General features: G+C 41.2%; 3 protein-coding genes across 8 annotated transcripts; 2 read left to right on the top strand and 1 right to left on the bottom strand.

Moving 5' to 3' along the window:
* Positions 1–356: 356 nt before the first annotated feature.
* On the top strand, positions 357–8,875 carry LOC109642782 (dynein, cytoplasmic 1, intermediate chain 2a-like). Of its 4 annotated transcripts, none has more exons than XM_020107718.2 (17): positions 357–507; positions 1,867–1,975; positions 2,103–2,235; positions 2,683–2,767; positions 3,140–3,202; positions 3,408–3,535; positions 3,619–3,708; positions 3,902–4,064; positions 4,168–4,267; positions 4,423–4,548; positions 4,911–5,057; positions 5,204–5,317; positions 5,407–5,540; positions 5,701–5,845; positions 5,934–6,074; positions 6,453–6,578; positions 6,934–8,875. In XM_020107718.2, the coding sequence occupies exons 2-17, from the start codon at positions 1,868–1,870 to the stop codon at positions 7,033–7,035; spliced, it is 1,905 nt and encodes a 634-aa protein (XP_019963277.1). In that variant the 5' UTR covers positions 357–507; position 1,867; the 3' UTR covers positions 7,036–8,875. The 4 variants fall into 4 exon arrangements, with proteins under 4 accessions (XP_019963277.1, XP_019963263.1, XP_019963295.1 ...); XM_020107704.2 differs by having other exon boundaries at positions 2,632–2,767; XM_020107736.2 differs by lacking the exon at positions 3,140–3,202.
* On the bottom strand, positions 8,821–17,865 carry LOC109642772 (electrogenic aspartate/glutamate antiporter SLC25A12, mitochondrial-like). The gene is made up of 18 exons (XM_020107693.2): positions 17,778–17,865; positions 17,010–17,063; positions 15,694–15,839; positions 15,085–15,200; positions 14,591–14,730; positions 14,346–14,492; positions 13,526–13,664; positions 13,302–13,395; positions 13,102–13,186; positions 12,822–12,903; positions 12,557–12,715; positions 11,892–11,944; positions 11,327–11,407; positions 10,783–10,923; positions 10,522–10,660; positions 10,138–10,296; positions 9,940–10,030; positions 8,821–9,790 (listed from the first exon to the last, which is right to left on the bottom strand). Exons 1-18 carry the CDS (start codon positions 17,787–17,789, stop codon positions 9,577–9,579), a joined length of 2,052 nt encoding a protein of 683 aa, XP_019963252.1. The 5' UTR covers positions 17,790–17,865; the 3' UTR covers positions 8,821–9,576.
* Positions 17,737–23,719, top strand: metap1d (methionyl aminopeptidase type 1D (mitochondrial)). Of its 3 annotated transcripts, XM_069510881.1 has the most exons (11): positions 17,737–17,863; positions 19,603–19,727; positions 20,485–20,633; positions 21,164–21,313; positions 21,386–21,534; positions 21,774–21,816; positions 21,924–22,087; positions 22,197–22,294; positions 22,509–22,556; positions 22,640–22,718; positions 23,043–23,719. In XM_069510881.1, the coding sequence occupies exons 2-11, from the start codon at positions 19,688–19,690 to the stop codon at positions 23,125–23,127; spliced, it is 1,005 nt and encodes a 334-aa protein (XP_069366982.1). In that variant the 5' UTR covers positions 17,737–17,863; positions 19,603–19,687; the 3' UTR covers positions 23,128–23,719. The 3 variants fall into 3 exon arrangements, with proteins under 3 accessions (XP_069366982.1, XP_019963307.2, XP_069366983.1); XM_020107748.2 differs by lacking the exon at positions 17,737–17,863 and having other exon boundaries at positions 19,586–19,727; XM_069510882.1 differs by lacking the exon at positions 17,737–17,863 and having other exon boundaries at positions 19,680–19,925.
* Positions 23,720–27,296: the final 3,577 nt, after the last annotated feature.

Here is a 27,296-nt window from a genome sequence, read left to right as displayed (position 1 = left end):
GCAGAATAAATACATGTAAACACAAAATAATTAAATAAAATATATGTTCTATATGAGAACAATTCGACACTATGATACAAAATATTATGGCAGTTCACAAACATTAGCGCAGTCAGTACATCTAGTGCTTGAGTGGTGTGAACCATCATGAGTGCATGATGATGATGGTAATGTTCAGCATCGTAACAATGAATCAGGTATGATCAGGTATATGTAGAGTACTGTGATATAATAATAATAATAACTGCTTTGTACTTGTGACGTGTGCAATGACAATAAAGTTGAATCTAATCTAATCTAATAATAAATCCTGAGAAATCCCTATGCAGTTTCCCGTTTGTGCCGGCAGAGGTCGGTAATACTCGTGCTGGTGTTCAGGCGGAGCGCTGAAGAAGAGCACTGCAGCGGCTGTGTCTCTTCCAGCATCATCGTTCTTCACCTCCATCATCACTGTCGCTCTATAAGCTGTTGTCCTCTCGGCCTCCTCCGTCCAACACCCGGCACCAGGTACATTCACCTCTTCACCTCTACAGCCGTGCTGCCTCCAGACACACCCGGGGACGGCGTGACAGAAGAAACCGGGGCGTTGCTCTGCGATGTTTCCGTTATATTCGCTCATTGTAGGAGATGGGCCTCGTCCTGCCATGGAGATTAGCATGCTAACACAGCTAGCCGGTTTAGCGTGTGGCTGACAGTGTAGCCGGTAATTAGATTAGAATGAACGTTTGACAGAACCTAGACTGAGTGTGAACAATTCTTGATATAAAGCAGACGTGGAGTCAACAGAAGAAACGTGAGGTGCAACACACGCTGAAGCTCATTTCTCTGTTTCCTGCAGTGGAGACTGGGTGGAGATGTTGAGTGTCCCTGTTGTGTTGTGGACACTCACCACACTCTTAATAGGATTAGCACATTAATATATAACGAGTGTGTATCTGTTGTATGCACATGTTGTCATGTCTTTTCCATTATCCTTAAGAACACTGGGAGCTCTGACTTCCATTTAAAGATATGAAGAGTCAGCATAACAAACTTAAGTATATATAATTTAAGATTAAACCATAATGGAATCATTCTTATTTGTCTCGCATGTATGTTATGTTCAGTTTTGATATTATATATTCACCACTGCAGTGATTCAAGATTGGCTGTGACATTTTGCAGAGAGCAGATAAAGAGATCATTGTTGTGAACAGCTGGTTTGTGGTTCACATGTTTCCAGTGTGACAGGCCCAGGGCTGCTGCACTGTGTGTTTCTCTTATCTCCCTTATGTGAAGTCTGCACACGGATTTTCTTTTTCATAGAATTGCAACTTTCCTGTCAGAATGACCTGTTCTGGGGCTGAAGTTTAATGTTTAGTGATTCATCTTGTAGTTGCTCTGCAATAAAAGCAGGTCGCAATGAATGAACTAATCTCTGCCAATGATTAACAGTGCGTTTGCATTTTACTATACCAATAATCAAGTTTCTAGATTTTTCAGATAAAACAGCAACAAATAGATTAAGCCTATAAAATATAAAATGCCATTAAATAGGGAAATATTCCAGTTATAATTTCCCATAGTCCAAAGTAACTTATACCAATACTTTCCATATGGACTGCCTATATAAGCTGGGTCCAATCAATGTTTTCTTTGTCCTATAAATATATGTATTGCGTGTATAGTTTGTTTTCCAAATCATGAATCAGGTTCCTTATCTGCTAAAGTGTCTGTGTATACTTGCACGAATTAGAGATGTGTTATTAAGTATAATCATGTAGTAGATAAAATAGCTAATGTACTGTGTAAAACAATGTTTGTCTTTTTACTGAAAATGCATTTAGGGTAGTGGCCTGTTGTTATTCAGTCTTCCTCCTCCTGCAGTATGTCCGACAAGAGTGAGCTGAAGGCTGAGCTGGAGAGGAAGAAACAACGGATCGCCCAGATTCGAGAGGAGAAAAAGAGAAAAGAGGAGGAGAAGAAAAAGAAGGATGTATGCTTCATTTCAACTCTTTTAATTTCATCGCTGCCATGATTTAGCTTGACAGTGTTCAGTAATTGTAAATTGTCTGATATGTTTTCATGCTGAGTTGAGGTGGATTACGTTCTGTACGCTGTAGGGAGATTCAAAGCGTGGAGCGGAGGCAGGAGGTGGTTCCTCGGGCAGCCATGAAGATTCTGACCTGGAGAGGAAGAGGAGGGAGGCAGAGGCGCTCCTGCAGAGTGTTGGCATCACTCCTGACATACCCCATGGTACACACACACTGCCAGCCTGCCTCTATTTTTGTCCCTCACCCCACTTATGTCCCCTCATTTTCTGGTTGTGTGCTTGATGGAGTTGCAGTGTTTATAAATGTCACCTCTAACTTTGTGGTCTGGCTTAATTTCATCCACTCTGCTTCCCCCCCTGTCTTCCCAACATATCTCAACATTTTACACTGTTTTGCGCATGACACCTGCCTGCCATTTATTTTCATTCTCTCTTCTCTCCCCTTTGTCTGTCCTTTTGTCTTTTGTCCTCCTTACTGCATGCAACTTCATTCACTCACTCACTCACTCATCCACACACTCTTTTCATAACTCAATCACTCCCCCACTCACCCACCCCTTCATCAACTCACGCACTTACAAACACACACGCACTCACAGCTCAGCCCCTGAGGGTAGTAACAGAAGATACATGTCTGTTTCACTACCTAGTCCCTGCCCCCATGTCTCCCTCCAACAAATCAGTGGGCAGTGACGCAGGAAGCCAAGATTCTGGGGACGGAAACGCAGGACCAAGGTTTGTGTGTGTGTGACAGAGAGAGTTGGGGAATGGGTCGTTCTAGCTCATTTTATGTGATTTAGAGTCGTACTTGCATGCTAAGTGTGTGTATTAACATTGTAATTACACTTGATGAATTCTGACGTGTCTCTTCTTTGCCTTTTCACCAGCATGCTGATGTGTCTAAATTAACATGCACTCCGTTCTACTTCTTCTCTCCCTGTCCTCCTTTCTCTTCCTCTTTTCTGTCTTTCCAATCTTTAACATTTCTTATATGGCTCACCTTTTGCCTGTTTTATGCATTTTGTTTCATCCTCTTGTTTTCCTCTTTCTTTTTCTCTGTCCCGTCTTTCTTCTTATTAATACCATGTGGTGGTTTGGCTGTATAAGGACATTGCATTGGGATCCTGACCCCTCTACTCTGCAACTGCACTCCGACTCTGAGCTGATGGGGTACTGCTCCTCCTCTCTCCTTTAGCTTGTCTTCCAGCCTTAATCAGTTTCTGTGGTTTCATCTTAGATCTGTCCAAATGTGTTAATATTATCTATGTGCATCACTATTTCTGTTACTTCATGTAAACGTTGCATTCAGTTCCACTGTATCACAATCCTGCGTATGTGTGTGCTTATGTCCACTGTGGTTTTTGTGTGTGTGCAGACGTGGCGCTGTGAGGCTGGGCATGTCCAAAGTGACCCAGGTGGAATTTGTCCCGAAGGAAATGGTTTCTTACTCCAAAGAAACGCAGACACCCACCGAGGCACTGTCACACGTTGATCAAAAAGCAGGTAACAAAACAGAGACACAATCACACTTTGCCTTCCCTCCAACCTTTTTCGTGAAAACAAAATTAAATGTGTGTTTGTTCCAGATGAGGAAGAGGATGAGGAGATCACTGCTCCTGCTCCAGTGGAAGACACCAACGAAGACAAAGATGAACAGGGAGAACAGCAGGATGAGGGTAAGGACTGAAGTTTGTAACATGTAAATAACAGTGACAGGAAATGCTTTTAGATAATGCAGAATACTAGAAACAAGTAGTTTCAGCTTACATTATCCAACCTTTGAGTTCATTTCCATCTTATAAATTGAGGAAAAGCAAAGATCTTTTTTTTACTTTTTTCCTCTTTGAATACGGAATAATCTTTGTATAGAAACTCCCAAGGAGCTGACTGAAGAAGAGAAGCTGCAGGTCATGCACTCCGAGGAGTTCTTGTCGTTTTTTGAACGAGGCAGCAGAATTGTTGAGAGAGCTCTGGCTGAGCAGGTGGACGTCTGCTTCGACTACAGTGGCAGAGATCTGGAGGATAAGGAGGGGTGAGGCAAATTAAGAAACCTTAACATAAGTGCTGTAAATAGAGAAAAGGTGATAGACAGATGGATAGGTGCTGCAAGTACTCGTCTTTTCTGTCTTTTTCAGTGACTTGCAGGCGGGAGCAAAGCTGGTTCTGAACAGACAGTTTGCAGATGAGCACTGGACTAAAAACAGAGTGGTCACCTGTCTTGACTGGTCCCCTCAGGTATGAGGTGTTATTGATGCCCACAGAGAAATAATTTTTTAAAGAACAAACCAGTTGCAAAAAGCCTATTTTGATTTATTTATGATTTTTAAATCCCCTTAAAGATTCTTGCTTTTCTTCACTGCTTCTAATATTAGCTGCTATGTTTCTCTCAGTACCCAGAACTGCTCCTGGCCTCATACAACAACAATGAGGATGCTCCTCATGAGCCTGATGGAGTGGCACTGGTCTGGAACATGAAGTACAAGAAGGGCACACCCGAGTACATCTTCCACTGCCAGGTGAGGGAAGAACTTGCATGCTGCTGCTCTGCAAGCAACTCTTTATTTATTAGAAGGAGAATGTAAGTATGTAGGACTTAGGGATATCTAATAGTGAAGTTGCATATAACAACAATCCCCTCACCTGACCCTCTACTCCCAGTCATGTTGGTGAGGCTAGGGCGGGCGCTCATTACCTCGTAAGGTAATAAAAAAACTAGCTGATTATACACTAATGCAAACATAATTATGAATATTATATAAAATTTCTGCTAAGAGATTCCCTTAAATCCTACACAGTGGACATTTGAATAATTATTATTTATGCTTTAGAAAACCATAATTAAGACAGAAATTGTAATTATATTTTTTTCTTCCTGCAGTCAGAGGTGATGTCAGCTGGGTTTGCAAAGTTTCACCCCAACCTGGTGGTGGGTGGGACATATTCGGGACAGATTGTCCTGTGGGACAACAGGAGCAACAAGCGCACCCCTGTTCAGAGAACGCCCCTGTCTGCAGCTGCTCATACAGTAAATCATCACAGCTCACGCACCTTTTTGACTTTTGACCCCACTGTGTTTTCTGTGGAGTTTTTTCAGCCTGTATTTTGTCAATTATTTCTTCTGCTCCCAAACATATGGATGATGTTTATGTTGCTGTGCTCTATTGTGCTCAGCACCCAGTCTACTGTGTGAACGTGGTAGGAACCCAGAACGCCAACAACCTGATCAGCATTTCCACTGATGGAAAAATGTGCTCTTGGAGCCTTGACATGCTCTCACAGCCGCAGGTATAATGAATGTGCATGGATGATGTACAGTCACTGTTGTAAATGTCAGTGAGTCTGAGGATGTGTGCTTTTTTTCTTTTCCCCTGTAGGACAGTCTGGAGCTGGTGTTCAAACAGAGCAAGGCAGTGGCTGTTACCTCCATGGCCTTCCCTCTGGGAGACGTGAACAACTTCGTGGTGGGCAGTGAGGACGGCTCCGTTTACACCGCCTGTCGACACGGAAGGTGAGTTCAGTAACTCTTTCTAATATCAGATTACTGTTTGCATGTTGAAGAAATGTTGTGACTTCCAAAAGTAACTGGAAAGCCTTTTGGGGGGGAGTGTTCGTGTTCGACATCTGTTATGTGTTTTTACAGTAAGCTGTGTCTTATGTGTGTGTTACAGTAAGGCAGGTATCACTGAGGTGTTCGAAGGCCACCATGGTCCAGTGACTGGGCTGAGCTGTCACAGCGCTGGTGGACCTGTTGACTTCTCTCATCTCTTCATCTCCTCCTCTTTTGATTGGACCGTCAAACTCTGGAGCACCAAGGTGAGACACACTCACATCCTTCTATTAGAGGCACCATTAGTTGCGTTCCTTAATTTGAATCAGTTTCTCACTCTTGTCTCCCTAACAGAGTACCCGTCCACTGTACTCATTTGAGGACAGTTGTGACTACGTCTATGATGCAATGTGGTCTCCAACCCACCCTGCTCTGTTTGCTTGCGTGGACCTAGCCGGACGTCTGGACCTTTGGAACCTCAACAATGACACTGAAGTATGCAAGCACACACACTGCAACTCGAGACCTTAATTTCCCCCTTAAACAGCAATATAATTCGTGTACTAGCAATATTAAAGCTCACTAATAAAGTGAAAAAAAATTAATTTGTGTCTAATATTCAAAAGAAACTGTAAAAGAATGAAATATTTATTTTCTGGCACCATATTAGAGTAATTTCAATCTTTTCATCTAAATCTTGGCAATAAAGTGAATTATTGTGCCTCCAAAATGTCTTTTAGGAAAGATAAATAATACAGCTGTGAAAGTCCTCAAAGTGTTTCATCTTTTTGAAAGCACAGTTTTATCGTAGAATGGAAACACTCGTGATCTTCCATGAATATGCTTTCTTTAAAGTTGATGTGTGTTTTCTAGGTTCCCACTGCCAGTGTGTGTGTGGAGGGGTCTCCAGCACTGAACCGTGTGAGATGGGCTCACACTGGAAAAGAGATCGCCACTGGGGACTCAGACGGACAGGTGCAGGTCTACGACGTAGGGGAGGTGAGACGTCGTTTTCACTATTTTACTAACTAATACGCTTTTTGGTCATTTCAGCCTTAAGCTAGAGCTCGACCGATATGGATTTTTGGGGGCCAATGCAGATACTGATAGTGGTGTAAAAAACTCTGATACTTATATATATATAATAAGTATATTTTTAAAGAATTGGCTGTAATTTTGGCTTGATATTTTACAGTTTAAGCATTAAATTATAACCTAGAAATAACTATAAAAAGAAAACAGAAATACAGCGAAATATATCATAATCATAATTCTTTTAAATGTAAAATGTGAACATAAATGCACATCTTCTCTCGTTGTTTGACACGCTGCTGTTGTCCTTATCGTTCTGCAGCAAATCTGCGTGCCAAAGGCTGACGAGTGGACGCGCTTCGTCAGGACGCTGGCTGAGATCAATGAGAACCGAGATGAAGCTGAGGAACTGGCCAATGTCTGATAATGTAAACCCCACCTCACTAACAACTGCTCATTATTCCTCTTCAGGGGCCTGTTGCACCAATTGGTCTTTGTTAAGTCAGTCTTTGTTAAGTCAGTCTTTATAATGGACTTAAGTTCAGTTGCACCAACTGAACATAAGACTTGTCTTAACTACGCCCGGTCTTAGCGATGCGCAATCATGTGAAGACCCACTTTTGTGCTGATAGACAATGATCGCTGACAGCCCAACTGGCTTGTTTCACATTATAAACAGTTACTTGTAAAAAACTATTCAATGGTGCAGATTTAATGAAATGGAGCAGAGATCATAGACCTCTTCACAGAACATATTGGTTTCTGAGCTTCTTAACTTTCAAAAATAGAGAGAGAGAGAGAGAGAGAGAGAGAGCACTGTAAACTGTAAACAGATGATTTTACACACCACCCAGCAGCTCTGTGTGAGAGCCGGAGAATGAGTTTGACTCAGCACATTGAGAAGCTACTTCACTAATGCTTCATCATCATTTGCCAGCTTAGATTTTGACTAAGCCTGCTTCTGACCAGGCGTAATATTTCAAACAATCTGGTTAGACTTAAAACGGCGACTTAGCTTAAGACCAGATGTGAGACCAGCTGGTGTGACCGGCCCCGGTACATTATCAAACTATGGCACACACACACACACACACACTGCCAAGAGGAGCTGTTCTCTCCTCTGTGGCTTCTACCTTTTCCACCCACTACTACATGAACTGGCCTGAGGAGACGTGCAGAGCTAGAACAGATAGAAAAGACAGTTTTAAATGTATTTTTAAAATGTCCTCAAGAGAACATTTGTAGATACAATGAATGTCATATGTAGCAGTGGTAGTACAGTAAGTTAGGTGATTGAGAAGAACACAGGGAAGTGATGATCGGGATCAACATGGCTGTCCACTCTCTACACTTCTAGCATTGATTACATCCTCGGTGCTCCAGAATCTGCTCCTGTCCTGAGGCCTCAACCAACTCAGCCCTTTTTTTAAAATATGCAAACCTTTGTACTTGCACCTTTTTATTACCATTTTAGTGTTTTTACATGTTTTAATATTTTCTGGACACACTTGTGCACACAGTTGGCGGAGTGTTTTTAGGGAAGCAAAAGAAAAAGAAACGCTGACATTTCAGAATCATTTCCTCTGTATCCTCAGCAGCACTTTAATTTGATGACTAAAACAGGATCATGTGCTTACACTTTTCTGGCCTGTGCGGAAGTGTGTCACTCTTACATTTTAACCACTACAATATTTAATATTTATTCCAAAGGTGGCACTTATTTAAATATTTTGTTTTGTTTAAAAATGCTTTGTACTAAAAGCTTGAGTAGTACATTCCTAAAATTAGCACAAGCTTTTCCCAATTAAAGTCCATTACTATACTTGCCTTGAATTTATTGACACTAGTTCAATTTAGTGGTGTTTTCTCTGTACCAAAGGTTGTTTTCTACTCTGTACCTATCCAAGTAGTAAAACAGTTTCCTGACGTGTCCTCTTTGAGGGTTGAAATAAAAAGTAAAGATGAGGCTGGATAATAACTAATACTTTTTCTCAATCCAATTTTTCTTCATGATGCAGCAGTCCAATGTCACCAGGCTTGTAAAAATAATTTTGCTTCAATATATAAAATGAGAAAATTGCACTGTAGCCACCATGTTTGTTACAACAGGATAAATTGTCAGTATTCTGCAGAGAATTATTGTACCGTGTTCTTTCCTGTTACCGATATGATACACTTCTCCATTGGAATAAAACTTGAGACTTAATAGTAAAATTAAACCCATATGGATGATTTATTTCAATAAAATACAATGACAGAATTGAGATACATTTAATTTATTAATACCTAATTCTCTGCTCGTCATTCTTGTTTCGCCAAGAAAACTTTGTACATCAGTAAGAGCGATTCTCAAGAGACCAGGACCAAAGGCCCCACGTTGCCATTAACATGACAGCTACTGTATAATGATGCCAACTGAATGTTACGGCTGGAGCTCTGTCTCGTAACATTTTCTTTGTTGCAGTTATACAATATGTACAGTACGTAACCTCCTCTGTGAGGACTGTATCGAGAGTGACGCCCAAAAACCATGCTGAGCAATCTAATCATTTCTATGCCAGCTGTCCAAATGAGAAGCGCTACTCAAACTGAGTATGAGACAGAAAACAAAATATAAATCATATCAGCTACTCATGAGAGAGAGACAGGAGTGAGAGTCAATTTTATACAAATGCTGGAGAGAAGGAACACAAAGGATGAAGAGGCCAGGAGCGAGCAGGCACTCAAGATACAACACTGTCAGCACTCTGGTCCCGTCTCTGTCTGTCTGCCTCTACAACTGGGACTGTGGGACCAGTGGATCACACCTTCACCCTGGAGAGAGTAGATGGGCTGTTTGTTCCTAACCTTATGGCCCCTATTTGTGGAGTGCATGTTAACCGTTGTGTTTGTTTGTGTATCTAAGTTTCTGGCTCCTGGTAGAGGAGGAGAGAGATAGCAGAATGATATGGAGACACTGGGGCCTCTAGGGGGCCTGAGCTGGCGTGGCAGCAACTGGCTCTGGGTGATGTATGGACGCCACGCCGGAGGACTTGAACTTGGGGAGGTGGAGGCCAAATTTGTTCTCCACCCCTGCGAAGGTGGCTGCAGCCAGGCGGTAGCCTCCGACGTGCTCCGCGTTGATGGGAGGGAGCTCGGAGATGCGAGACTTGGGTGTGGGCTCAGATCCTGCCGGACGACTGCAGGGAGGAGAGGAGGACAATATGACTTTAAGCATTTATAAATAAATTATGTTATGATATGAGTCTTTTCCCCCAGCAAAGTCAAAAAGAAAAAAAAGGCAGTTACAATTAATCTAGTAATATTTCCTGTCTGTGTATCAACTTACTGTCCTCCGAAGTCGACATAGAACCACCGCTGCAGAAGCTCATAAGTCACCAGAGTCACACCAAACTGAGGAGAGGACCGGCACATACGAGCTGGACAAAAGGAAAGCAGACGCACAAGTCAGCGTGGTTTCAATGTAACAATAATCTGAGACACATTGTGTTACCGCCTGCAGGAGAACACACAAACAGACACACACCTCCAGCTCCCTTCCACAACGCCCTGAATCCCTCCTCTCTCATGATCTTCCTGAAGCAGTCGATGACTCCAGAGTAAGATGTCTGTCCTGCCCGGGCTGCCACTTGCAGACGGGTCTTGACAACGTCAGCGGGCGTCACGAGGGAGGCAGCAGGGATACCTGGGAAATAGTTAAAAAGAAAAAAGGATGAGATGCTACTTCTTAAAACCTTTGTAGCGTAAAAGCAATAGCTTGTTGATTTGTATTTCTTGTTTCTTCTAGCAGCTGTCATGTCAACTGAATTATGGCATCTCTTTCAAGCAGTATTTGACAAGATTGAATGCCGGAGATTCACTGGATCACGTTCTCAATGACTGCTTCTGTTCTGTCGCAATCTAAAATTACCTGCGATCGCTCCAGCTGTGAGAAGCTGCAGAGCTCCCAACCTGCCATGCTCATCGGCGAACATGGCCTTGATGTGTGCGTACGCGGGGAAGTAGATGGCTGAGAACGGGATGTCTCTCAGGAAACACGCTTTAGCACCCTGGACACACAAACAAACTAAAGACATGTAGCGGACTGTGCTCGTGGAGTAAGACTGAGGCAAAGAGAAGAGTGTACATCAACGCACAGTAAATGTCGGTGAATTAAACAAGGGTCCAGTACCTTGTAAAGGCCGAAGAAACCAAGGTCACGGACCACGCTGAGTGCACTGACTCGAGGTCCGGTGGTGATCTCACCTGCCACCTGCAGGCGAATCTTCACGATCTCCAGAGGGTTGGTAAAGATCACCTGAGAGCCTCCAGCCTGAGTATAGGAGGAGAAGAGCAGCTTGTTCACTAACTTGATCACAAAAGATGGACATCACTTCTCCTGCATGTCGCATATACGCAGCTGAGGTATGGGAGTCGAGTCTTGCAAGAGTAGAAAATTTAAATCCTGATCACTCATTTACTTTTCCATTTCCTTGGATGGTATGCAGTGCTGGGCCAATGTGTGTAAAGATGAACAACGCTATCGAAAACAAGAACAGAAGAAACAAAAAAACATTTTGCATTGGACAGTGAGATCATCGCTCTGGAAACAATTCAGTATTTCAGTCTGATGTTAGTGACATTATTTGGAACTCTGCAAGCAAGTTAATAAAACACATGGAGGTTTCATGCATGAGTTATTTCAACAACCAAAAACTGTGGAGCCTGATACTTACACAGGCACCTGCCATGATCTCAGCCGCCAAAGCAATCGTGTCGTCTTTTTCAGTGAACTTGTCTCTAACAAAGTCATTCACCTGTGAGACACAAACAAAAACAAGCATCAGACCAAAGACAAAAAAATACAAGGCTCATCTTGCTTCAGTAAATGTGCTCTAATGTAATAAATTTCATAATAATACAATTCTAATGAGGAAAGTCAAATCAATTTTAAATGATACAACAGATAAAAAAGTAGTTATTAACTCTGATTATGGTTGGAGCTGAAATCGAGAGTTATTTTTAAAGCTTTTCTTAACAAAGTTACAAAGTGCTTCATAAAAAATGAGAAAAAAATCAAAATACATTTAAATCAAAAACAGATTCATCATATTATGTTTTTCATTCATTTGTTTTAATTTGCAGATGTTTGATTTTACTGTCACTACTTATGGCAACAATAACTTGCAGTAAACTGTATTGTAAAAATTGCTTTAATTAAAACTAAGGTAACATAACAAGTGTGTATGCAAAGTGATAAATGAGTAGAGGGGGGTCATTATTGTGCAGGGCCGTACTCACAGTGAGTTTGATGGCCTTCTCAGGTGCCACACCTATAAGCTGAGGGACCAGACCTGTGGGGCATCGAGGGGAACAGGGTGACATGAGAATCTCATTTCAATGGTAATACGGAATTGACAGGAACAAGAAATGAGCATTAAAAGGAAATGAGAACATGGACTGTGTGCGAGGAGGAGAGTTTAACACCAGGAGACTCATTTTTGTCTCACGGTCCTATAGTTACTTGACCCAATTGACTGAGCCAAAGGATGATAGAATCCTCTTTCTGAGATGATTTCTGTCACTAGCAGAGTTTTTCTGTTCTGTATTTTCAAAGATTTGTGTCACTCACTGCCTCTGAACATTTGCTGCTATACAAAAATACATGCTAATGTGATAGAATACTATTTTTGTGTATGGTTTGATTTATATTTGAGAGGTAAGCAAGAGAAAATGAACTTTACAACAGGGCAACAACATACACTTAAAAATATAATGATAAAGGCTTTTTCGGCTGATATGTGTTCAAGAATTGAATGGAACGGTGATAAATATTAACTCAAACATTTAGAAAAATGACACACAGCTGAGCTGAATGAACAGAATAAAAGACAGGAGCCCAAAAAAAAAACCTGGTGGTTCGAATGCATTCTAAGAATAACACAGGTGCAGTTTCCTAAACCTACCTCTGTAGAAGCCAAAGAATCCCTCGTAGCGGAGCACCTTCTTAGCGCAGTCAAAGCTGTTCTTGTACATCAGCTCCCCAACAAAGGATCCTGTGGACCTCTGGTTCTGCATACGAGTCTTCACCAAGTCAATGGGGTACACCGCCGTCGCTCCCGTGGCTACGCAAACCCACATAACTCAGACTTAATATAATTGATCAGAATTCACATACTGGACGCTGCTGTGTGCTCATCAGACAGCAGTTTGACTCATGGTGCAGCATACCTCCAGCGATGGAGCCCAGAGTGAACCTGTAGGCTGACTCCGCAACCTGAAGCCAGACAGGCCTGGAGCCGTCACCATGGGCCTGATGAAAATACAAAAGAGGAAGAGAAGACGATGATAAAAATCCTGCATTTCTGATGTGAATAAAGAAAAATGTCATACAGGTCAAATAAATTAGCTTTTTAAGGACTTTTAAGAGACAGATAACTGCTCATGTGATTTTATGTCAATGTGAATTATGAATCAGGATTTTCCAAACACAAAGTTACAAGCATCCTACCTGTTTCTGACTTTCGACCAGGTTGTATGGCAGACATCCTTCCTCTAATGGAGTTATCCTCTCAATGTCAGCTAGGTTCAGGCGCCTGAGACACAGTAATTAATTCCCCTGTTATTAACATTACTGTCATGTTTCCATGTGCAGGTCGATCATAAGATTGAACAGTAAATATCAGTAAAAACTGATCAGTAAATATTTACCCAGAGGGGGAGTGCAGGCCAGACAACTGGTACAGAATGTCAATTTCCATGGGAGTGATTTGACCAAACTTGTTGGCAGCATGAACAAACTCTTCTGCAGGGAGATAAGAGAGAGATGAGAGAAAATAACCCTCCACAATATCAAGAATATTCCTGACACCCCTGAGAGCATCTCAGCTAAAAAGCAAAGACACAAAATCACTGTAACATAATGATGTGTGCACCTTTAGTTGCGAGCGTGTCCTTCCGCGTGCCAGCCAGTGTGCTGTAAATTTTACGAATCAGCTCCATGTTGTTCAGGAGGGAGTTGAAGGCATTGAAGTAAGAGAAACTGACCATGTGAGAGGTGCTTCCACCTGCAGCCTGGGAAAAGAAAGAATGTAGAACATCAGGAACTTTATACAAAAGGTATTATTATTAAAACCCCAAATGAAAAAGCAAAGATGTAAAGTTGCAAATATCAGTAATTCAAAATTTACTTTAAATTTCTTTCCTGTATTGCAATGGCTAAGGAGAAACTTCACGTCTTTATTTTAACTCTCCTATTGTTCTAAGATATTTGTCATTGTTGCCTGCGCTTGTGCTTTAATAATTTATCTCTTGACACTAAAGATTTAATTAAATAAATCAACAACAAAAGCTTATTCCTACTGAGCAAATCTCTGTAGGTTCTTACCTCTTTATCACTACCTTAATCAGGTAAAAAATTATATTGTCCTTTAGGGCTAAGAACCCCGTATAGGAAGTGTCGTTCTACTTTAACTGAGTGTGAACATTTTTATAACCCCACAGATCAGAGTGGATTATTCTTCTATTTGGCAGTGATCAAAACATAAGGATTGTTTTTCACATTAGAGGGAAAAATACAAACTTTAGTCCATGTTAACCTTTAATTACAAATATAAGTTTGCAACCACAAAGTATGGGAGATACTGTAGCCCACTGAAAACATTCCTGTCAATCAAAGATGAATATTCACTGTGGCCATAGTGTGAAATTATACAAAATACTGTCAGTAAGCCGCTCACTGACACAGACACTCACTGAGACAAGGTTCTCCTCCACAAAGGGTGTGAGCATGTGGTGTCTGATGGTGGCCATAATGTCACTGAAGTCCATGGAAGAGATGACGCCATTCTTCCCTTTGTCCTTCTGGGCAAATGCCTGGCGTGCATGCTCCAACTGTAGCTCCTAAATAAAATATGAAAACACAGTGTGTGAGAAAGAGGGACCAAGTGAAAGAAGGAGAGAGTGCAGAAATACTGATTGATAAGAGTGTGTGTGTGTACCTGCAGGAACTGGGTGAACTCGAGGTAGCTGAGGCATTTCTTGCGGTCGTGCCCAAAATGCAGACGGATAAACTCACATTCCCAGTTGAAGGGAATATGGTGGTGCACGGTGGTCTGGCTGAAAATGTCACGTACATTTTCTGCAGCAAAAATACATGTTCAAAAGAATTTATAATCAATAATTCATTTCCTAAACAATAGTTAAGTTTAATCATTTTGATGCCAGGAAGCTTTGTGAGTGACATAAGAAAGTAAGTAGACACTGTGCATGGGAGTGATTATGTAAGTCTATGACTTAAGACTGAGGAGTAATCTGGTTAACAATGTCACAAATTCATTCCTCACACTGCGCTGCAGTAAATAGAAAAGGGGTGCTGCAAAAATATTTCACACAAAATACAGTGCTATAATTATATCGTCCTTTTTATGTGCTCACTGACATCATCATAAAATCAAAGGTCATGCAAATACCCATAAAAAGCAGAGGCTCATACCAAAGGAAACAGATCCAGATCCATTCTTGTCAAACAGCTGGTAGGCTACGATGAAGAGAGCGTCAGGCGCACACAACACCGACTCAAAAGCAAGAAACTCCTGGAATGAGATCAGCCTGCCAATAGTGGGCGGTGCACAAGATGGGAGGAACAAAAAGAAGTATATTGTAACATAAACACATCACAGAACCTTGAAAGAGGCCAAGATCAAGTCAATTAGGGAGCTTGAAGAACCAGCTCACCGAAACACACAAACATTTACACTCAGAGACAGATTTCACCAATTTAACTTTCGTACAAAAACATTACATGTTATTTACATTATGTTACATTACATTACCTTTACTGTTAAAAGTTTTGGTGTGAACTGAAAGGCCAGAGACCATATTAAGATTATCTACATCTAAAACTCTGTCATTTCTGAACGAAACTACTTTTCTCTTAGGGTTATGTGCATGAATGAAACATCAGTGAGGGGAGTAGGCCTCAATGGTTTTATCTTATCTCCAAGTGGTGATAATGACAAATACTAATCAGACATGGCTCAATAAAGTGTAAATTGGTGATGATAATCTGTGTGTATGTGTGTGTGTGTGTGTCAGTACACACCCGTCCTTTGTGGTGTCAGCCACTGCAGCGATGAGCTGCACAGTCTTGGGGTTGTGGTGGATCTGTGTGTGTAGTCCTAGATACCTCTGGACAAAGTCTCCCGGGGTCATGAACCTCTCCCCATCCTTGTCCGCGACACTGGCATACTGAGGGGTGAGACAGATATATATAACATGGACACCCAACACTTCTCTGATGCTAACGTTAGCATGAGCAAGAGTTAATCCATCTCAAAAGCATGATTTTATGTTTGCTTCGTTAACCCTCACAGCGTCCGAGCTGGTTTAGAGGCACGTGTAGAGAACATGGATTTGAGTGAGCAGTTCTCTGTATACTGTAGGCTCTTTGTTACTTGTTTAAAGCTGGTGTGACAGGCTGTGAACATTACACAAACATTTAAGTGCAACTTTTACATACACTTGATGATTACTTTCAAATTATTAACTTTCTTGTCAATTTCATGGTTAATAACACCATTTTTTCCAGGTTTGTGATTGACCGTCGGTCTTTTCCTTAACAGTGCTGGTGCAACCTGAACAATCAAGGTCATTGATTTCACAGTTGAGTTACATGCATGAGCAGGCACACGTGCACCAGTGTTTTCATAAAGCAATTTAACCCGTGTGTGTTTAGCAGCTGACTGACAACTGATAGCCCAAATGACACCAGACTGGTCACTCACTCGCCACGCAGAGGACATTTGGAGAAAGGTGAAGATTAACCAACACTCCTCTTATGGCAGTTCCTCATGACACGTCACAGTCATGCATTAAGCTTCACTGTGACTGAAATATTGTCTGCACACGGGTGTGACATGGTGATCGCTGATCCTTTAAGTACAAGAGCAAGCAGGCCCTTGCTGGAGCAAAACCTGACACACCATCCTGAGCACTGGGCCCTCAGATTAGAAGTCTAAGCTCCATTCTCTGACTGCCACACTTTCAACATCAACGTGTGGTGACAACAACCACTGTGTTCAAAACAGCTGACACGACACGTCTGACCCACATTTGTGTTTAAACTTCAACTTATACCAGAAAGAAAAACAACTGACAATCACTGACAAAACTATTCATCTCCAGTTGACTGTGAGTTAATGTAACTACAACAGTCTGTGCTGGAACTTTAACTGTGGCTAATGCTGTAATTTAAACCTCATGACACAACCCAAGCTCATTCACAGAGTGAAGTCTTGGGACCAGATGTTTTCTACAGATGTGGCTGTTTCACAAATACTGGATGTGGACATGCACAGAGGTGAAGACACATAAACACTGACCAAAGAAAGATTTAAGCAGGTTTTTGCCACATCTTACCTTCTGGAAGATTGATTTCAGCTCACTCGGGTCCCCACGTTTAGTAGATTGCACCTAAAACAACACAATAAAACAAGGTCATGACACTGGAACAAACTAAGAGCGTGTGTTTGTGTATTCAAACCAAAGAAGATGCCGGTTAAAGCTCGTTTTCTGCGGTGAACTGAAGCCAAACAAGAGGCGGAGGTGGCTGAATGTCTCCTTGACACGTCCGCTGCTGTGAAGGAGAAACAACCCGAGGCGACAGGGAGGACACGACCACGAGAAGCAAACGACTGCGTCCTTGTGCACAAACAACACGAGTCACTTTGTGAAAGAAGCGACTCGTAATGTTAGTGGACGAGTCCCGACAGGCTCACAATGACAGCTGTGTAGCCAGCTAGCAAGAGCCACTGTCAAGCGAGGACACACACCGCTGTCGTGACGCGTTTAAGCTTCGAAATGGAAACGTGCGAGGCGACGGTGAAAAGATGCAAGCTCAGCTGAGGTTGGTGTTCTTATCGCGGTGGGTCTAAATGCAGCAGCCGCTTAGCATCGCGCCGCTAACTCCGAGGTTGTGGATGTCTCAAGGCCGGTCAGCTACCGCGGGGCGGCGGCTAGCACCGAGGATGCTACAGCCTCTCTGGGTTCACCGCTGCCGACGCGACCCCCGCCCCGGTTCACACAGGAGCTTCGATCGTTCCGACGGAGATAAAAAACGGACACAAGATATGAAGGTGTGAAAAAGCAGAGATTGAGACACCGCTGAGGGAGCGATGCCGAAGTCACCTTGACCGCCATGCTGGTTTGACGTCACGTACAGTGCAGACGAGCGAGCCCGGCGCAGAGCGCGTTCACAGCAGCAGCAGCAGCAGGTCCACACACACACACACGCACGCACGCACACACACACACACACACACACACACACACTGTAGCTGATGTGCGAGGATGTTGTAATGATGTGTCACGATTCACAAGCTCTTGGAACCAGTTTATGTAATACTACTATTACTACTACTACAACTGCTAATAATAATAATATGAGGGGGGGGAGGGGGGTGGTGATTTAGAGATTGCTGTAAAAACAAAGATAATAAAAAAGTAGGAAGGACAGTATGGACAGTATTAAATCACATTTTACTTTCAATTTCAGTTAGTGACCAGGGAACATATCATCATATTTAAGGCTTTATAATGAATAGTCTCCTTTATGTGTGTGTCACCTCACTGTCTATGTGTAAGCTCTGCTAAAACCTTTTGATTCCATGTTGTCTGTGTGCAAGTATTTTGTATGATCAAGTTCTAATGTCGTCAGTCTCTGGCTTTGTCTGCTAATTTCATTTAATAATGAACCCAAGAGACCAATAAATGTTGGCATATCTTTGTAAGAGAAGCAGAGGTATAAATAGAGGATTTGTGTTATCTGATTCTCATTTCACTGCTGCTCAAATCTAACACAGCCGTCAGTAATAGTGTAGTTTTCTCACTGTGGCAAATATCCTTTCAGCATCCAGGAGATGTCGCGACAGATTGTGTTCTGGAATGCTTTCACTTTTTTTGTTCTTTATTTACAATCAATGCTTATCTCAGTGACCTTGGTGAGGTGACTATATCAGATAGAGTATTTGTTTTTAGTGATAAAGCAGTGACCTACTATAGTTTCTCCCCCTCCTGCACTGCAGTTACGTAACTTTGTTGAACAATCATCGGCAAGAGATAATGTTCTATATATAGGTGTTGGTGACCTCCAATAGGCTGCCCATACATTTGTCCCTACAGTTTACAATATGACGGATTACCACCTTGCTTTGTGTAATCTACACTCACACCGTATATTTTTGTTCCGATTCTTTCATAACTGTAAAGTCAAGAATACAAGTTGAAATTAACTTTTATTGTCATTCATCCTTGTACAAAGTATACGACTGAGTGAGTTGTCGTTTCTCACGGACCAAAGTGCAAAAGTAATGCAACAAATCACACAAAATAAACATAAAAACATAACATTAAAACAGAAGTGGACTTCAAATATAGGTGTGTTGCATATAACTACTGATAAGACCTGTGTGCAACACCCATTGTAAACACAATAAAAAAAGTAGACATGAATTTGCAATGTACTGACACTGTGGTGAGCAAATATATGGTCTACTCTAAGGATTGAAAAGGTGGACAAAGACTAAATAGTATCTACTGAGCACAAATCTTACTAATGAGACTTATTTGCAGCCAAAATATTAGATGTAGTCACTACAGGGATGATATACAAATGACGATAGAATACGATAAAGAATACAGAAGAGCCAGGGGTTTGATACATGACACAAAAATATTCAAACACATACAAATGTTATGGGTTTTAATAAGATAACATTTAAAAATCAGATGTATATTTTTCATCAACATCTCAGAAAAATGACTGAATTTGGTTTGTTATTATTAAAGTTACATTTATGGGATCAATAAGTTTATGATTAAAATAATACATTAATGTTGTTTTGCATTGGTTTTGACAAAATAAAACAAATTGTCCCATTATAAAACAAAGTTCAAACTTATATATATGAATTAAACCCGATTAAACTCTGTATCTTCACTTCTTTATATATAGTCTATGAGCTTCACTCGTCGAGTCATACATCACGTGACTTCCGGAAGTGGTGACTTCCGTATCATGTGACCTCCAATAACAATCCATGGCGGCGCACTGCTCCACAGCGCTGCTGACACCGTCAGGTAGGACCCGAGCTGAAATCCTTTGTAAACCCGGGTTAGCAGCTAGCTTCAGTGGCTTCTCTCACTGCCCACGTTAAAACAACGTGCTCGGTTAAAAACACACTGTTTCTCGCTAACTTCGGTTCGGATAGATACAGAGAAGTTACACTGAGGTGTCATCGTTTACATACACAGAAAGCAGAATGATAGAAACACATGGTAATGAATATTCTGTAGTCCCGTTCAAAACTATCACTAACTATGACCTCTATACTGAAACAGGCCAGTCAACTCTTCTATGACAGTCAGTACTATGGGAGTGATCACTGGGTATATGTGATAGATAGATAGATAGATAGATATTTGGCAAAGTAGGTTTGTGCATACCATATTTAGAAAAAGCTTAGCTTATATTACCTACTCTCATCACACATACTCTTACATAGTACACAGTCCGATCCAATAACTAGAGATGCACATGACTGCACATCACTTTACTGTTACCATCTCAGCACAAGTGCATAAATGCAAACACAGTTCCACACAGATGCAAACCCAGCCTTTACCTTAACACCATATTAATTATATATATAGCTAACCCTCTCATCTAAACTTGTGTTCATACGATACACAATATTTTTTATAAAATACACATTGTTGTCAATAGTTGCACAGTTTGCCAAAAAAGACACTTCCTGGCCTTTCTGCCATTTTCTTCTTAACAGATGAGTATTGTCAGAGTGAGCACTCTTACTTGAGCTGCCATGTTTTTCTCCAGGATTGGGCAGTTTCCTGCAGAGAGTTTGCTGCTGTATTCCCTCTGCCCCACTGTGTCAGCAGCACCGCCGCTTCTTCTGGAGGAAGTGGGGAAATTCTCACAATGTAGTTCGCCCAGCTACTGTCAGGCCTGCATATGCAGTGCCCAAGGTACAGGACCCAATGTTCCCATTTTGCCACAGTACTAATTATGAAGCATGCTTATGATGGAACCCCGTTTAAAACGATGCTCTGATTACATTCAAACGTTCTTCATTTGAAGGGGTCCATTGTCTCCATTAATAGCATCAGTAGAGATGCAGAAGGTTTGGAATGAGCAGTAGATTAAGATTTGAAATCACTTGGCTGAAGCATTTACAGAATACTTGCAGTGAGGTAAAAATTACCACATATGAAATTATGATGGGATTACAAACCATCATCAGAATAGTTATGTTGATTTCAATTAATGGCTCCCTTCGCATTAAAATCACTCCTAGTAAAACACTAATAATAATGTTGAAGGAAAACTTAAAAGTGGTTCTGACTGATTTTTCTCAGTAAACCGAACATAGACACTTGATAAACACTCTTTTAATTTCATCATTTTCTAACATGGTTTGGTCTCTATGGTCTCTTATTTTATATGGAACCCTGGGACAACTGTATGACCCTTCACATCCTGTCCTTCCTGACTGCAGCACATTGTGCGACCTGACTATGTAGGAACTAGACTTGTCCCGGAGTGGCCGGATTACATAGAGATAAAAAACCAAGAGCAAATCAATGGCCTTGCCCGAGTGTGTCAGCTCGCAAGACATGTGCTGTTACACGCTGCAAGCAGTTTGAAGGTAAGTACCGAACCATGACACTATTGGTTAAAAGTACCATTTTAAAAAATAATTATGACCTGTGGCTTCCAGGTAGGCATGACAACAGATGAAATAGACTTCATAGTGCACCAGGAGACAATCAAACACAACGCCTACCCATCCCCTCTCAGATACGGCGGTTTTCCTAAGTCAGTCTGTACGTCTGTGAACAACGTGGTCTGTCATGGGATACCTGACAGGTAAATGGTCATAGGCTCACAACCATTGCATACTTTTAACGATTTAATCCATTTCCTTGCAACATATCAGTATCATTTTGGAAAAGATTGCATTATCGGAAAAAAATTAACCAGATAAATATCGATACAGTCTATAGATTTCTGACTGTGTGTATAGATGATGTTCAGTATTGATGATATTACAAAAAACTGCAAGATTCTCTGTATTCATCAGTTATTCTTTTAATTGTATCCTGCAGCCGGCAACTTCAAGATGGAGATATCATCAACATTGATGTGACAGTAAGTGGAAGCCTTAACAGACACACTAACAATCCAACAAACTCATAGACACACAATCAGTCAGAGCAACTCTGTTCCTGTCCCTGACTTCTTCCTATTCCTGCCAGGTGTATTTTGATGGTTACCATGGTGACACGTCAGAAACTTTCTTAATCGGCCAGGTGGATGAGGCTGGGCAGCGGTTGGTGGAAACTGCCAGGCGTTGCCGAGATGAGGCCATCGCTGCCTGCAAGCCGGGTGCTCAGCTCTGTGTTATAGGAAACACTATTAGGTACAAACACGCACACACAAAAATGCAAAAAAACACACATTGAAATGTATATTTGCCATATAATCACACATCTCTTTTTGACAACTGATACTTTTTGCCCTGCTGGCAGTGAAATAGCTCGCACCAACGGCTTCCAAGTGTGCCCTTATTTCATTGGTCATGGAATAGGCTCCTTCTTTCACGGTCATCCTGAAATCTGGCACCACGGTAAGTTTGGGTCTGTGGTCAGATGATGAGACAAAATCTTATGTCAATTGTAATTGAACTATAAATCTGTTATTAATTCCAGGATATAGTTTGCCTTGTGAGCCAGATGACTTTCAGAAGAGACTCACAAGTCATTTTTAATTTGTGAGACTGTTATTGAAAACTGAAATGAATATTAAAATAATATCAGCTCTTTGTTATTCTTTATTTTTAGCTAATGACAATGACATGACCATGGATGAAGGGATGGCTTTCACAATAGGTGAGATACAATTTTATACTTTTTATATGCACATAAAGATGCTGCGTGTGAGTGTGGAGCTGATATCGTATGCTAATTTATAGAGCCCATACTGATGGAGGGGTCTGCAGAGTTCAGAATCCTGAAAGACAAGTGGACTGCAGTGTCTGCAGATGATAAAAGGTAAAAACAACTCTTGGGTGTGGGCCTGTAGTCATCATGTAGCAGAGCACTTCTAAAAGCTATCCCAGCTGAGCTTTGACATTGCTGTTTGTTTGTCATTGTCTGTTTGGAATTTAACCATATGACATACAGTTCATGAATTAGTGAACTTTAGAGGTGCTTGTCAACTTATTTTTTGACTGTTAGAAAGCCAGACAAGCTGATTCTAGTCTTAATGCTAAGCTAATCTTATTAAAATGTCTCAAAACAAAAAATAACTAGCAGCATTTCCCTAAATGTTTCCTTTTGAATGATGTGGGTCTTTCACGTTGACATTTAATGCAGGTCGGCTCAGTTCGAACACACGGTGGTCATCACATCTGATGGGGTGGATATTCTCACCAAACTGCCAGAAGAGAGCAACCTGTGACCTCAAGGAATCGAACTGCTGACCTTGACACAGGCTGTTAGAAACATTTGGTCAAAACACTGTTACAAGAACTTGAACGGTGCTTCACTTGGACATATTTCAAACCACTTCTACACCTTCTCTGTGGTGTTTAAGTTAGATTTAAATTATTATTAACTTGCATACAGTATCACAGAACACACAGTATCTGTGTATTCATTTTTACTAAAATGTAAAACTTCAGTCTTGATTGGAGCATGGACAGAAATCAATCGTCTGTTGCTATATTTCATGACTCAAGTGTTTACATTTTCAGTATAAGAGATCCCCATCCTCTTTTCTGTTGGCCCTTCAGGACTTGGTCTAGGTCTTGCTGTTTTAGACCAGCACTGGGATTTGTTCAATCCTTTGTGACAGTACAGTAGATCCCATGATTTAATGGTTTAATGTGACCCTTGACAATAAAGGAGCACTTGTACTGGAGCTGTTAAAGGGTTAAATTCACATTAGCAGGGTATTGGCCAGGAAACATGGAGGCAATCAGTATTTAACTCATCAAGCAAACACTGTAAAAATAAGTCTGGTTTTTAAATAAAATCCCTAAAATTAAAAACACTCGTCATTTGTTCATGTTACCATACAATTAAATTGTCTGTAAAAAGTTAAAATGCTCTTTCTACACTGCAACTTATTGGTCAAACAAAATACAAATTTTTATCATCATTACCATTTTATATGAATTACATTTTTTCCTAATCACAATCAAATTTGATCATATTTAAGCTTGCATATATAATGCTTGGTTCATACGTCAAAGCACAGGTGAAATGGTTGTGTAATTTTAGATTCCAATTCTTTATATTACTATATGTGACAGTTATAATACTTCTACTGTACATAATGAAACCCTTCAAATACCCAAGAATATTACAGAAGGCGTGACTTCAGATTCCTCATTGGTAGCTCCTGCCCTGAAAACAAAGTCAGCAGAGATTATGTTCATGTAGTTTTACGACATTTTGTGCAGCCTTCAAAACAATGTGATGGAAACTCTAATTGATATTTAATAGATATTAAAAACATATTTTTATGAGGGTAGTGGAACCATGTCTCTGTCAAATTACGGACTGTAAAGTCAAATACAACCAGTAGATGGCAACACATGCTTTATAAATTGAACCTCTATACTGTCACATTAATTCCCTCTAATATAGGAGGAAGCTGCATCTGACCATAAACAATTTGTTTTTGGTTCACAATCATGAGGAGAGAGGAGGCGACCGTAAATCTTAGCGTTGTTTAAGTCTCACTTGATGTCAAGGACCATCGTTAAAATTAATCTAAACTAAGAATAAGTTATGTTTGTGTGTGATTAAACACTTCTGCTACAGAACTTCATCAAGTTCAGTCAGTCTGGCTACTGTGGTGTGTGGACAATGTAATGTTTGATATTTCTTATATCTTTACAAAGACTGTAACGAAGTGAAGATGCTTCAGAGAAGAAAAACGATGGGTGGAGAAATTGGATTCCAGCCTGCTGCAGGGTGTGTTTTCACTTCCTGCCAATGTGCTCTTGCAAATGTGTCTAAGCTTGTGTGTGTGTGTGTGTGTGTGTGTGTGTGTGTGTGTGTGTGTGTGTGTGTGTGTGTGTGTGTGTGTGCGCGTGTGCGCGCGCGCAAGCGCACCAATGTGTGTTTCGTGTCAGTGCTAGTTTGTGGGTGAGGCAGGAAGGATTTGACGAATAAAGGTGGATTAGCTAATTTGGAATCTGATCATGATCAGCCAGGAAATGATTCACAAGTTTAACTGTTTGTTTGATGCATGACAAATAATGACCAGGCACACAGATATTGAACTGAACTGCACTGTTTTCATAAAGCATTACTGCCCTTTTGTGTGAGTATCCTGAGAATGAGGATAATAGACGTAAACCACAACGGCCTTCCGCCTGCAAATGAGTACTTCCAATTCAAACATGACTCAAAAATCCAAAGAAAGATATATGAGGTTTATGAAGAAGGAGGAGAGAAAGTGAAGGTGTATAGAGCAGATATTTGGGAGGGGAGTTGAAGTGGGTAAGAGGGTAGGATTTTAGGGAGGAGCAGGGAGTGCCGGGTGCTGGATTGTTGTCACGAATTCCCTCTCTATGCATGTGATTGTTTTCCTGCATGTTGGGACTCATTCGCTGCTCCACTCCTTTCAGACTTCTCCCTCATCCGTCAACCAACAATATCGTGGTAATCCGTCCTGAAGTTTTTCATAATCCTGCTAACCACCAGACGCAACGAATGCAGACGAAAACATAACTCTTAGTTTAATATGTTATGTTTCTCCCAGATTTTTGCGTTCCAGGTGTGTAGATCTGTGTGTGTGAAAGAGTGAAACTGTGATATATCACACTAACCTGGGACTTGACTAAGGAGCACCACAGGAATTCTTGGTTTCCTTGACGACCTGAGGAATTATGACTCGAACAAAGTGATGCATCATTTACAGACTTGTGGAAGCAGATCTCTCTCTCTCTCTCTCACACACATGCACGCACGCACGCATACACGCACACACACACACACACAGACACACAGACACACACAGAAGCACAGATGGCATGTTCTGAACCAGAATAACCCTCTGTGTCCAAACACCTGAAGGCCAAAACAGAACACCTTGTTTCTTGAAATTGAACATTCACTGTAACAGGACATGTGGCTACAGGCTGGTGGTGAGTGAGAAAATACGCAGACGTCTCTCCACTGGAAAGCCTTCTTTATCATGACACGGTAGAAAAGTGGATATGAAGGAAACAACAAAACGGTCACTTTAAAAACCAGAAGGGCACTCAGAGAGTGCATACCTCTGCCAAGGCTGATTGGCCACTGTATCACCGTATTACATATACATGTTTCGAGATCAGCTGCATATATCATTTTCACAGAAATGTTCTACAGATAGTTTGCATTAAACACAATCAAAATGTCCTGACCCATACCTCATCCTTCCGCCAAGTTTTGCAAGAATCATCCTGGTAATTTATTCTGAAATCCTGTTAAGAAATAATCAAACAAAGGCAGATGAAAACATATCCTCCTTGGCTGATGTTGTTTCTCCGTTCTCAAAGTGTGGATACGGAGAGACGGGCATGAACATCTGTACCAGACACTTGGCATTCCATCCAACATTTCCTGGTGCACAGAAGGAAAATGGGATCTCCAATGTTATAAAGATTAAAGGTCCAGGGTGTAAGATTAAGTTGAAAGTGAATCTAATGGCAGAAATTCAATATAAAATAACCCTAGTGATGTTTTCACTGTGTAATCATCTAAATTGTATGAATTGTCGTTGCCTTTACCCTAGAATGGGCCCTTTATATTTAGATACTATATTTACATCAAGAGAGGGTTCTCTCCATGGAGGCTGCCATGTTTTGCACAGTTGCCGAAACTGGACAAACCAAACACCTTTTGAGTTTTTAGGACAACTGAAGGCTACCACTGGTTCTGTTTCCTGTTTGGAAGGGGAGGGTGAGGTGACAGGTATTCAGTTGCAACATGCAATCTTACCACAGGATGTCACTGAATTCTACACACTGAACCTTTAACCCCTCAGGGAACCAAGAATGTGTGTAAAAATGTGTCCATCTAATAGATATTGAAATATTTTCATAACTTCTTGAAGTGCAATGGGAAAAGTCACCAGATCACAGAAGTCAACAGGATATATCCTCTGGGCACCATGAATATCTATGAAATGTTGCTGCAATAGATTCAGTAGTTGTTGAGATGTTTTGGTCTGGACCAATGCGGTGGACGGACATCAACTGACCAAGCAAAAGGAACGGCGTCATCATTATGTGATTGTGTTCTATGAGAGTGAAAGAGATTGATCTTTTGACAAACAGATCATTTTTCATACCAAGAAATTTGCAGAACAGATGATACCGATTACTGGAATCAATCCTTAATGAGTGTAAGCACATTTACGCGAGGCATGTTTTGCAGTATAATTAAGTCACAGCTTATATGTGTGTCACAAGTTACAGTTAATCAGCAAGAATGCATTGAGTATGTATGTGTGTGTGTGTGCGTGTGCATGCCAGAGTAGAACATCTGCAAACTGGAGTCACCAGACTGTTGCAGGGAGTGTTCCCTCTTGATTGACACTTGCAAGGTGGAAAACCTTTCGCTCCGTTA

Source organism: Paralichthys olivaceus, chromosome 16, assembly GCF_024713975.1.
Source record: "Paralichthys olivaceus isolate ysfri-2021 chromosome 16, ASM2471397v2, whole genome shotgun sequence".
NCBI lineage: Eukaryota > Metazoa > Chordata > Actinopteri > Pleuronectiformes > Paralichthyidae > Paralichthys > Paralichthys olivaceus.
Note: the sequence above shows the minus strand (reverse complement) of the source record. Positions and strands in the feature narration are given on the sequence as shown.

Coding starts and splice junctions, on each gene's coding strand:
- LOC109642782 (XM_020107704.2), top strand. CDS start 1,868: ATGTCCGACAAGAGTGAGCTGAAGGCTGAGCTGGAGAGGAAGAAACAA. Junction 3,203..3,407: donor TCCGACTCTGAGCTGATGGG/GTACTGCTCCTC, acceptor GTGTGTGTGCAG/ACGTGGCGCTGTGAGGCTGG. Junction 4,268..4,422: donor GTCTTGACTGGTCCCCTCAG/GTATGAGGTGTT, acceptor TGTTTCTCTCAG/TACCCAGAACTGCTCCTGGC.
- LOC109642772 (XM_020107693.2), bottom strand. Junction 15,840..17,009: donor TGAAATCAATCTTCCAGAAG/GTAAGATGTGGC, acceptor CTCACCCCTCAG/TATGCCAGTGTCGCGGACAA. Junction 9,791..9,939: donor TATGTCGACTTCGGAGGACA/GTAAGTTGATAC, acceptor TCCTCCCTGCAG/TCGTCCGGCAGGATCTGAGC.
- metap1d (XM_069510881.1), top strand. CDS start 19,688: ATGGCGGCGCACTGCTCCACAGCGCTGCTGACACCGTCAG. Junction 22,295..22,508: donor TCCTGAAATCTGGCACCACG/GTAAGTTTGGGT, acceptor CTTTATTTTTAG/CTAATGACAATGACATGACC. Junction 22,719..23,042: donor GTGTCTGCAGATGATAAAAG/GTAAAAACAACT, acceptor CATTTAATGCAG/GTCGGCTCAGTTCGAACACA.